The 11,769-nt window shown below is 37.6% G+C and overlaps 1 protein-coding gene across 3 annotated transcripts in view; it reads left to right on the top strand.

The window, feature by feature from the left end:
* Window positions 1–1,571: 1,571 nt before the first annotated feature.
* The window catches only part of LOC107695461 (pleiotropic regulator 1-like), a 20,834-nt gene continuing 10,636 nt past the window's right edge, over window positions 1,572–11,769 (top strand). For all 3 annotated transcript variants that reach the window (XM_016495376.1, XM_016495386.1, XM_016495368.1), the window contains exons 1-11: window positions 1,572–1,747; window positions 1,989–2,125; window positions 2,300–2,353; window positions 2,461–2,554; window positions 4,116–4,206; window positions 4,442–4,540; window positions 4,744–4,836; window positions 5,203–5,352; window positions 5,452–5,553; window positions 5,646–5,748; window positions 9,219–9,327. In XM_016495376.1, the coding sequence (XP_016350862.1) occupies window positions 1,644–1,747; window positions 1,989–2,125; window positions 2,300–2,353; window positions 2,461–2,554; window positions 4,116–4,206; window positions 4,442–4,540; window positions 4,744–4,836; window positions 5,203–5,352; window positions 5,452–5,553; window positions 5,646–5,748; window positions 9,219–9,327 (1,136 nt within the window). In that variant the 5' untranslated portion in view covers window positions 1,572–1,643. The remainder of the gene's footprint in view (window positions 1,748–1,988; window positions 2,126–2,299; window positions 2,354–2,460; window positions 2,555–4,115; window positions 4,207–4,441; window positions 4,541–4,743; window positions 4,837–5,202; window positions 5,353–5,451; window positions 5,554–5,645; window positions 5,749–9,218; window positions 9,328–11,769) is intronic.

Genomic DNA, 11,769 nt, shown 5'->3' with positions numbered 1-11,769 from the left:
GATGTCATCATCCAGCTCAGTTCAGTTTAAATAGTATCTGTGCAATCAAGTCGACAATATCGCTGGAAATTAAGTGTCCCCAACTAAGCAAGCCAGAGGCCACAGCGGCAAGGAACCAAAACTCCATCGGTGACAGAATGGAGAAAATATTTGTATATTTTTTATTCCTTATTTTACTTGTTCTGTTTTTTTTTATTCCCCCCTTTTGGTCTATCTTCTCTTAAATTGCATTTTAGCTCTCGGAAGAAACACCCATAAACAACATGTTTCAGTTGCTAATTATTTTTTTTTTTTAATTGTTACAAGGCTCTTGACCAAAAAAACACAAAAAAAAGGCAACAAAACAACACCAGATAACATTAAAAAATCTTTATTTGAACATGCATCTAACGACATTTGAGTTTAATTGCAGTAGCTGAAAGTTATGAAAGTTGTGAAAGTTATGATGCAGCAAAATACACAGCAACTGGGGACACAGTTTACAGCTTGAAAATAAACGACAAAAAAAACAACGAGGAACGACAGAAATGTGAAAATTCGATTCGTGCGTTGCACGTTTGCTGAGTCAGGATGAGAACGTGCAGCTATGTCAAACCAGGTGTATATAGTTGGGATAAGTGCACGTTCATGGCATTCTTAAACAGACCACGGGATCGATCACAGAATCGATGCAAAAATGGATAAAACCCGTGCGGCATACTTCTCGCCAACTGAGCAACAGCTTCTAATGGAAACATATGAAGAGGTGAAACATATAATATTTAAAAAGGGAAATACAACTGCTATAATAAAACAAAGAGAAAATGCCTGGCAGACCCTACACAGATATCGGATGCCATCACCTGAGAATCTGTACCTCTCAGTCAGATATTCGTCTGCAAAGGCCAACGGGTCTGACCTGTCCCGGAAGACTCTTTCATGCCTGAATGCTCGTCTGAGTATTAACACTTCCTCGTCTAGTACATGAATCGGACTTAAGCCTATATATACTACATATTGACCTCGTCATGGACTTAAATGAAACCACCTTTGCAACTTCATCAGCCATTTCTTAGATTCTCAACAACTGCAATAATATATGTATTCATCAAACCTCTGACAGCAATATGAACAGTCTTCATAATAACACTAAAATAGGCATACTTCGATGAATGACTATATCTAGTATTTGAATGCAGAATAATTACAATGATGCAACATATTTACAGAAGACCATGGAGTGACTGTAAAACATTAATTTCTAGTAGGATTGACAGCGGAACTAACAGATAAATCACTAGGATTAATTTTAGCCTGGTTGTTAGCCTGCTCTAGAGCAGGCTAGCTGCAAAGAATAAATCTCCATAGCATCATAATTTATCTTAATTTAGCCTGCTTTCATGCAACTGAGTCAGGGCTAAATTCAAGCAGGATAACTGGAAAATCCCAGCTTAATCCCTTATCTTGCTTTTGTGCAATACCCCTCTGACAAAACAATCCTTTCCATTCGCTTGTTTGTAGCTCAAAAGGCCACGCCCACCGCGGAACGAATCTATGAATATTCGTACTAACCCCGCCCATTGGAACAGTTTTTCACGGGGACCGAATATTACACAACACCGGTCGTCTCATGTTGAATTTCGTTGTTTTTATTCCTACAGGAAATGCAGAAGCACTCTGTCCACGCGCTTGTGTTTCGTTCTTTGAAAAGGACACATGATATGTTTGTATCAGATCATGCAAAACCAGTAGCGCTGGACGAACAGAGGTAAATACTCAACCCTGTTGAAAAATCTGGCATGTTGGTGATACGATGTAGCCAACGAACGTTATTGATTTTGTGCAGGTACTGTAACTCAAGAGGATAATAACTGAAAGACTGAAATTTTACACTTTAACATTTCATAAGTCTGTTCTTTAGGAAGAACCTGTAATTATTGTTTGCGAGTCTGTATATAAAGCTAAATGGTTCGTTAATACTACTAATATCTTACTACTTATGTCTTTAGCTACAAGACGAAGATGACCGTGATGATGAGAGCAGAATACAAACCAGTGTTACACATGCCTGTGCTGAAAGAGGGCAGAGACAGAAGGCCACTCCACGCCTCTGACCCATATGGCCAGCCGGGATACCCACTGCCTGGTATAACGTTACCTATTTCTTTTTGGAACTGATTTACACAAACTGAAATCTTGGTCCTTTTGTTTTGTTATATTCATGTTTTTAGGGACTAAACAACTAAAAAAAAACGTTGTCAGAGTAATCATTAACATTGACTTTTCAGTCTGTTGTAATTGTTGGACTTAATTTATGCAGACGCTGGTCCAGATTACTTGGTGACAGGAGCTTATCCGTATCCATCATCTCCAGGTAAATCAGTTTAAGCCTGAAAACCTAGATGCTGAACGTTTAAATTAATTGCACAGAACTGTATTTTCTTCAGAGGCCTAATAATTTTTTTTTTCTAATGTTTGCAGGAGTGGCCCTCACTGCAGATACACAGATACAGAAGATGCCCAGTGAAGCAGGTGTTCACTCCATGGCTCTGGCCCGTCCTCCCTCTCAAGCAAGGTGATAAACTACACACCAATACTTCAGGGCCCATATTCACAAAAAATCTTAAGGCTATAAGTAGCTCATAACTTGCAGATTTAGGAGAAAATCTTAAAAATAATGAGCGTGTCAGTCCTAAATTTAGGACTCCTAAAGTTTTGCTCTTAGAGTATTTCACAAAGTGTTATAACGCTAAAACTAGCTCCTAAATCTGTGAAACATGAGGAGTAGTGAAGAGGACTCCTAAGTCACTAAGACCAAGTCACAACTATCCTAAAGTGGTTGTTGCTGGCAATCTGCCTCAGAACGTAAGCATTTTAGAAACGTTTGACGATAATGAGCTTTTAAAAAGGTATCACCTTAATCGCGGGGGTATTATGACTATTGTAGAATTTGTCAGGGACAATTTTTCTTTGATTATACCCTTGTTTTCATTGACCAGTTGGGCAAGAAGTAACGGTTGTTCTTGCGTGCAGTTTGGTTTTCTTTTACGTTTGCATGTCTTGCTATCAGCCATGATTATTCTATTCTGTTAATTAAAAATTGTTTACCAGAAGCAACAATGTAAGAAGCTGACAATTAATTAGCTGAACATATACTTGTTTAATTAGTGACACTTAGGCTTTTTTAAAATCTTTATTTGAATGTGGTAATTAACATTTTTTTAAAACCTTTATTTGAATAAGGCAACATAAAATCATGCTCAACAATATTTCTATGAATAAATCTCTGACAGAGACTATCAGACAATCACTGTGTGCATCGTTAGTAAGCATGCTGACATCATCCATAGCAACGAGGTCAACCCCACCCTTACTCCTAGCTTAAGACTTCTCTCTATGCCTTAGTAAAAGTTTGTCTCAGCAGCTTTGTGAATAGGTTTTAAGAGAAAACTCTTAGCTAAAATCTTTTACTGCTATTTAGGAGAACTCTTAGTGGTAAGCTCGAATGTTTTGTGAATACGGGCCCAGATCTGATTTAGTGCTGCACAATTTGGGGGCAAATTCTAGTTGCAAATTCTAGCTTCAGTTTTGCAGTGCTTGTTTGTATGGCTGCATAAATTAGCCCAAATGTATAAGCGACTCAAATGCAAAGATGAGCTTGTTTGCATTTACTGTGAACCAAGTTACTTTGAGACATTGAAAATGCCATCTCATGAGCTGCTTGCATATAAAAGAACAGCTCTTCACCCTAAAACATCCAGTGAATATAAGCTACTTATTTAATTAAATCACAGTGTTTGCAATTTGAAAATCACACTAAGCCATAACCTTGATTTGGTTTCAGTATAAAAATGTAAACAAGATGTTTCAGTTCCTGTCTACAGCTTTAAACTTACAAACTTGTCGTATGTGTATAATTCAAGATGCACATATCTTATTGAATCAACATGACAATTTCTTAAAGGGTGCTTTAGTCTTTGCATTGCAATTTTAATGTTGTCACATGGATGTAACATTGCAAAACATTTTGGACCATGTTCTACTCCTGTATGTAATGTTGTTCACCTGTGATTAGATTCTGATAATAATTTAAATGTAAATTAGGTTTTTGATATGTTTTATTCTTTGCTTTGTAGGAAAGAAGCCAGTCGAACTGCAGCAAGTGTGGCAGATATCCACAAACATGCAGGAGGTGCAGAGAGATCTCAACCCCCACAACACGCGCTGGTGAGCGTCAGCTTTTATTTTTATATCAATGATTAAATTAATAATTTTAGATTTAGTTGCTTATTCTTAGAATGTAATGTCAATTCATGAATGAGATATGACTGCTCTTATCCCATGTGTATTTCAGTAGGCTACCTTAAACTGAACTAATGATTTTGTATTTCAGTGTGTAGATGGTTGCACATTTTATTAAAGATGAAGTTCATAGCATCAGTTTATGTTTTTTGCCTTGCAGTCTCTCATGGAAGGAGGCACAAAGACTTCTACACTGGTGCCAAGAAAGGCTCCTACCATGCCCAAACCTCAGTGGCATCCACCATGGAAACTGTACAGAGTGAGTGCTCTGTCTTCCTCCAGGAGTTATTCAGCATGTTTATTTTATTCCTGAGTACTTGTGAATAGAAACTGTCATTGTGTTTCATTTGTTGTATGTTTGGAAAGTATTTTAAAGGCCATTATGATACAGACAAAAAAAGGGCAGTTTACAATGATGGAGTTTCATTAGATATGATGTTCTTCTCTGGTTCTGTCTCTCAGGTCATTAGTGGCCATCTGGGCTGGGTCAGATCTATAGCAGTGGAGCCTGGAAACCAGTGGTTTGTGACTGGATCGGCAGACAGAACTATAAAGGTGATCTATCTGACTTCAAATTAGTCGAAAGAAAACTGAAATGACAATATTGCTTAGTGTGATTGTCATATTGCAAAGACTATCATATTGCAAAGACAATCTATCTGTCTATCTATATATCTGTCTGTCTGCATATCATCTATACAGATCTATTTATTTATTTTTATATGTGTGTATACTGTATATGAAGTGCCAAATTGTTCAGCCCTACAAACAAGTACAGAAAACCTAGAGGTTTTTTTTATTAGAAAAATCAAAATTGAATTTTTTTTCCCCACAACATGGAGCCCTACTTAAGATCATTATTAACTTGTTTAGAATGTTATGGATCATGAATAGTGTTAAGCTTTTGTTCTGTAACGCTAGATCTGGGATCTTGCCAGCGGTAAGCTGAAGTTGTCTCTGACGGATCACATCAGCACGGTGAGAGGGGTGGCTGTCAGCACACGCAGCCCTTACCTCTTCTCCTGCGGGGAGGACAAGCAGGTTAAATGCTGGGATCTAGAGTATGACAAGGTAGAAACTATACAAACAAAAACAACATGCATTCAGTCTAAACTTTACTTACAGGATACAGGCATGGATACATTTTTCAGATTTCTGTGTTGTCCGCAGGTTATTAGGCACTATCACGGTCATCTGAGTGCAGTGTATGACCTTGACCTCCATCCTACCATTGACGTACTGGTGACCTGTAGTCGAGATGCCACAGCGAGAGTAAGATTGCGGTCCTCACACTTTTTTTTCCAGCTGATTGACCATGAACCTACTGTACAAAAGTACTAATGTATGTTGTCTGTGTGTGGTAGGTTTGGGACATCAGGACCAAGGCAAATGTCCACACCCTTTCTGGACACACCAACACAGTGGCTACAGTCAAATGTCAAAGTGCCGAGCCACAGGTGATTACAGGTATGCATCCATCTTTTTTTTTTGTTTTGTTTTTTTGACTCTGCCTTCTAAACACAGGGTTCGCACAAGGTGCTTAAAGTGCTTGAAGTACTTGAATTTTACTTTTTGAAATTTTTCAAAGTCCTGGAAAACCTTAAAAACAGCCATATTTATGTTAAGGTACTTGAAAAGTACTTGAATGTTTAAAAGGCAGTATATATGAAATTAGTGTTAAATTTTTTTTCGATAAAAACAATAATTTCTTGCAAAATTAACAATGCAGCACGTGTTAAATACAGAGCCATTTCACTCAGCTTTTGGGAGCACACGAGATCTCGCAATATTACTCCTTGAGGCGAAAAGCAGTCTCGCAATATCAGTATAAAGTTGATTTTGTGGTAAGACCTTTGATGGTGCTTGCATTATATTGTTCGGTCTTTTATTACATGTGCTGTTTGTTTGGGTTTCGTTTGGGAACGCATATAAAGTCTGATGCACTTTGTGTTGCACTGTAATCATTTGCACTCAATCTCAGCAGCACGATTGACAAAGTCTTCCTCTACAAATGCAGTGAATTTGGGTTGCTTAACATTCATCTGGGAAAACAGTGCATGTTATTTCACTAGATTTGTAATGTAAATCATTTTTAAACCTATGCAAACACAGGAGAGTATTTCTAGATCAACATATTTCTAGATATGCGATTTGTTGTACATCTCGATTTCAAAATAAAAGTTGCTCTGAGTTTGCTTGTCCAAATAATAAATGAATTTAAACGTCATTGAATCACGCTGTAAAGTAAAACATCACCAGGCCGTTGGCGCCCTCTGCAGGTATTTGTTATAATACATAATATACTTAAAGGGTTAGTTCGCCTAAAAATGAAAATTCTGTCATTAATTACTCACCCTCATGTCGTTTCAAACCCGTAAGACCTTCGTTCATCTTCGGAAAAACCAAATTAAGATATTTTTGATGGAATCTGAGAGCTGTCTGACCCTGCATAGACAGCAATACAACTGAAATGAGACGTAGCAAGGAGATCGGTAAAATAATCCATGTGACATCAGTGGTTCATCCGCAATTATACGAAGCTACGAGAATACTTTTTGTGCGCAAAAGAAAAAAAAAAGACTTTATTCAACAATTCGTCTCCCTATATTCATCACCCTAGCGCCATTTTGGAGAGTATCCACTGAACGCAAACAGCGTGTGCTGTTCTGTGTCAGCTGCGTCACACGGATATGCTGTTTTCGTTCAGATCAAAATCACAACAACGTAGGAAACAGATCCGGCGTGACGCAGCTGACACAGAACAGCATACGCTGTTTACGTCCAGCGGATATTCTCCAAAATGGCGCTACAGGGTGATGCGGAAAAGACAAATTTTTGAATAAAGTCATTATTTTTTTTCTTTTGCGCACAAAAATTATTCTCGTAGCTTCGTATAATTGCGGATGAACCACTGATGACACATGGATTATTTTATAGATCTCCTTACTACGTTTCTGGACTTGGGAACATTTCAGTTGTATTGCTGTCTATGCAGGGTCAGACAGCTCTCAGATTCCATCAAAAATATCTTAATTTGTGTCCCGAAGATGAACGAAGGTCTTACGGGTTTGAAACGACATGAGGGTGAGTAATTAATGACAGAATTTTCATTTTTGGGTGAACTAACCCTTTAAGTTGGTTTTGTTCATTTATATAATATAGGCATATTACATTATATATTTTGTGTTGTGTTGCATTTATATAAGTGTTGTTCAATAAAACCATGTAATTACTTAGTTTTGATACTTTATTTGAACCAATTATGATTGCCTCATCGTTAGTTTATTTATAAATATAGTCATATTAAAGCCTGTTTTTCACTTAGGTCTATTTTTATTACTAAAAAAATATCAGATTACTTGATTACCAAAATAATTCTTAGTTACGGCCCTAGATTAAAAACATTTCAAAATACAACTTCATTTTTATTTTTTTTTGCATTTTGTGATAAAAGACAAATGTTTTGTAATTGAAAATTTCTTAAAAGTAGTATTAAAATATTGTCTCGTTCTAGTGAAACAAGTATCTGTATTTTGTCTCATCTCATGAGCTAAGTTTATTGTCACACCCCTAGTATCTATGAGCGTTATATAGCTTATATTCCAAGTGTATGATATAGCTTTCATTCTTCAGGTCAATCATGTATTCATAAAATAAAATCAGTTTGAATAAGGAAAGCGATATCTTTGCCATAGTATCCTTTTAAATGTTAAAGTGGCCACAGTCATTGCATGCTTTGCTTGTGCTGCACTTTATTTGTACCATTTTGTTTTTAGTTTTTTATTAGAATTTGAAAGATAACAATATCGTTTAATAAGTGAGATCTCTGACTTTTAGGGCTGCCCCCTAATAGTCGACTAATCGTTAGTCGACCAGAAGAGGCTTGGTCGACCAAAATTTTATTAGTCGCAGAAAAAAAAAATCCACATTGGCGAAGTCGCGCAGATCGTTAATGGCTGGTCTATGGTATGGTACAGTACATCCAGCAGGACATCCAAATGCTCACCTATCATTCATCAACCACAAATATGGCTTATCATCTGAAATATGTAAGTATTTGCAACTTTACATGGCTGCTCAATCTAATGTTAACCTAGAGAAATGTCCGCTATTCAAGTGTCTGTGCGGAAGCTGAACAGTAGCGATCACTGCAGGACAGACGGAGGCGCCGGTGCATTCACTTGCTCTTAAAATACTCCGTAAATAAATACTCATACAGATAAGAGTAATACATCTTTCAAATCTGTAAAGACTCTATGTTTATTTATGTGCATTCACAATAGCAAATCGCGCTTTTGTAAAATAATGAAAGAAACAGGATGCGCTTTCTGCCGTCTCGGTCTGTGAACTTGAGTGCGAAACTCCGTGTAGCCTATATCTTTACCTTACAGATATTACAAATATATCTATAGAGAGAGAAATGTCTACTTTCAAATGGAAAACGAGTCAGTGTCGCCGACTTCATCTCTTAAACCGAAACAAAGAAAGCACTTGTTTATCACTGAATTATAAAAATGTTAATACAGCCTCCTTACTGTTTTTCCCTGACACATTCATAATCATAGCTTCTGCGGTGTGCTGTGGCAGGCTTTATGTGTGCGTTTGAGTGCTTATTAGGCTTTGTAGGCAATTAAAGGCTCTTTATCATGATTTAAATGGTTTATTAAAAAACATGCGATTAGTCGACTAATGCTTAAAATTAATGACTACTAGTCGACCAGAAAAATCCTTAGTCGAGGGCACTACTGATTTTAGTCCTTGGGGGAAAAAATAAATAAAAAATCGTGTTTGAGAAGTCCTTAAGTCCTGGAATTTAATTTTGCAGTTTCTGTATGAACCATGTAAACAGATTTCTGCTGCTGATACATTTCTAAAGGAAATACGTTGTGTTCGTTCTGTTATGTTTATGTTTAGTGTGCTTTATATTTTTTCTTCAGGAAGTCATGACACCACCATAAGACTCTGGGATCTGGTTGCTGGCAAAACAAGAGCCACGCTGACAAACCACAAGAAGTCTGTCAGAGCATTGGTGCTCCATCCCAGACAGTAGGTTGCTTATGTAACGACTTTAAGTGAACAAAAAGTAATTCGGTAAGAAATATGATAAACTAATATAAATATAATAGTAAACCTGTAAACAGTATAAAGTACATTAAGTTGTAAATTACAGCCCTATGAAATCCAATTCCCAATTTGTGCCACATTCTGTTTACATTTGTCATTTCAATTTTTTATTTTATTTTTTTGGATACTGTCTTTAATGTACGGAAGAGTATTAGGGCCAAGCAATAAAAAAAATAAAACCATCTCAAAATTAAAGTCGTTAAATTTCAAGATAAAAGTCGAGATAAAATGTTGAGATTAAACTCATTACATTTCGAGAATAAAGTCGCTTTTTCGAGATAAAAGTCGAAATAAAATGTGAGAATAAGCTAATTGAATTTCAAGAAAAAAGTCGAGAATAAACACTCGTGTCATGTTCATTTCATCTCGTTGGACAGTGTTAATTAGCATCTGATAACTCATATGCGCTGTCCTTTCTTTAGCGCACCGAAAGCGGAAGAGCGCTACTCGTGTGAAGCGTGCTGCACGGATCGTTATTAGCTCTGCCTAAAGACAGCGCAGCGTGAGCTCAGAACAAATGCGTTTACTCGCAGGTCTCGATCATGCGACCACTAAACAGCGCTGCGAGATGCGTTTGAGTTTGGAGCAAAACTCTCCTATATAAACCACAGATGTCACAGTGATTTAAACTAGTTTAAAGGCAGATGAAACTGCGCTGCCATTCTCGACAACACTGACGCAGAAAACAGGAGAAACACTGTGTGACTACAATTTCAATGCAGTTACAATACTTTTCAATTCACAAATTAATATTTACAATAGATTCACTGTAGTAACACTAAACCTACCTAATTAATACATTATTATTAAATACTCGTTAAGCAATTGATTTCCATTTTTCCGATGTGATGAGAAAAGGAAGAAAAGCGAGTTTGGCAAAAGACGGACTTGAACCCAGTCAATCGTATCATGCGCTACTCCACAGTAGAGGTCTTCACGGGTCCACTTGGATCCGAAAACCCGAGGTCCGACAAGAGACCCGAGCGGGTTCGGGTCCAAAACTTCGAGTACCTCGGACACGGGTAGGGTTCGGTATTAGCGGTCTCGGGTAATTTAAAATAAACATGCTTTTTCCAAATGGACCCGATTAGACCCGAGTTCTTTTAAACTATCCCGAATGCATAGGCTACTTTCACTTTCGTTTTAAGTGAGGAACGCACATAGAAAAGGAGCATAGGCTACGTTTGTAACCTCGCACACAAAAATCGTCTTATAGATATGAGATCCATCAGGAAAATCCATTCGCTTCATTATGTTGCCTGTTCATATAGGGCTTTTCTTTTTTGTGTGCAGAAGCCTTTCGCGGGAGATCAGGTTGCAGACAACACTAGCGAATCCGTGAATTATTAGGCTAAAGATTTAATTTTTATCAAACTGTCATGTTTATTTTTCAAATCCACTGGTCACAATTGAAAGCCGAGCTCAGAAATAACTAGAGGTCGACCGATCGATCTTTTTGGCATTTGGCATTTTTTTTTATTAATCGACATTGGCCGATTGTGCTGCAAATTAGGCCGATTTATAGGCAGGTGCACCTGCGGGCAGCTAAGCATTGTTGTGGAACTCCCTCTGAAGAGACTGCGTGAGACGGAGCAACTCACACTCTGCAGCCGCTTCTTGTTCACACACAGCTATCACTTGGCCATTTGACTTTTAGTAGTGTCCAGTGTTTCCATACATTGAGTTATTACTCCGTTGAATAAACTTATCACTGCACGTTTCAAAATTAAAATGCAGCGCTGGTGTTTTTATATGATTGTATCTTTGAAAAGAACTGACCGAAAAGAAAATTTTCATTTCATCTTTGCTGTAATGCCTGATAAAGTAGCGTTTGTGAGTGCAGTGCTTATTTGATTACAGCCGTTACCGGGGAAACCGCTATATCTCCTGCTCCAACAGCGCCTCCTGCTGGCAGAGAATGAATTTGTATTTGCAAGTCTGTGTTTGCAACACTGGTGTCTGTCAGCAAACATAAACAAAAAGCATGTTTCGGAACTGTTTTGAGAAGGTGCTTAAGTTTTGAGCCATGTATTATTACTCTGAATTAGGCTACTACTACTATTACTATCTTGTACCCTGCTATAATCATGTACTCAAACTCACTTTTATGAGATGAAGGAAAAAATAAATAAAAAATCGGCCAAACATATCGGACAAAAAAATCGGCATCATATATCGGCCATCGGCTGCCTTGATTTCTAAATATCGGCATCGGCCAGTGAAAAACCCATATCAGTCGATTCAAACTGTGGGAGTGGGACAAAGTGGGTTGCACAAAATCATTTGGCTGCAGCTAAATTTGCATTTCAATGACACACACACTCACACAGTTCAGTCTGGGGCTGCACGATATAGCCTACAAAC

Source organism: Sinocyclocheilus anshuiensis, unplaced genomic scaffold (assembly GCF_001515605.1).
Source record: "Sinocyclocheilus anshuiensis isolate Anshui unplaced genomic scaffold, SAMN03320099.WGS_v1.1 scaffold517, whole genome shotgun sequence".
In the NCBI taxonomy this organism is placed as follows: domain Eukaryota; kingdom Metazoa; phylum Chordata; class Actinopteri; order Cypriniformes; family Cyprinidae; genus Sinocyclocheilus; species Sinocyclocheilus anshuiensis.
This window is presented reverse-complemented; position numbering and strand designations above follow the sequence as displayed.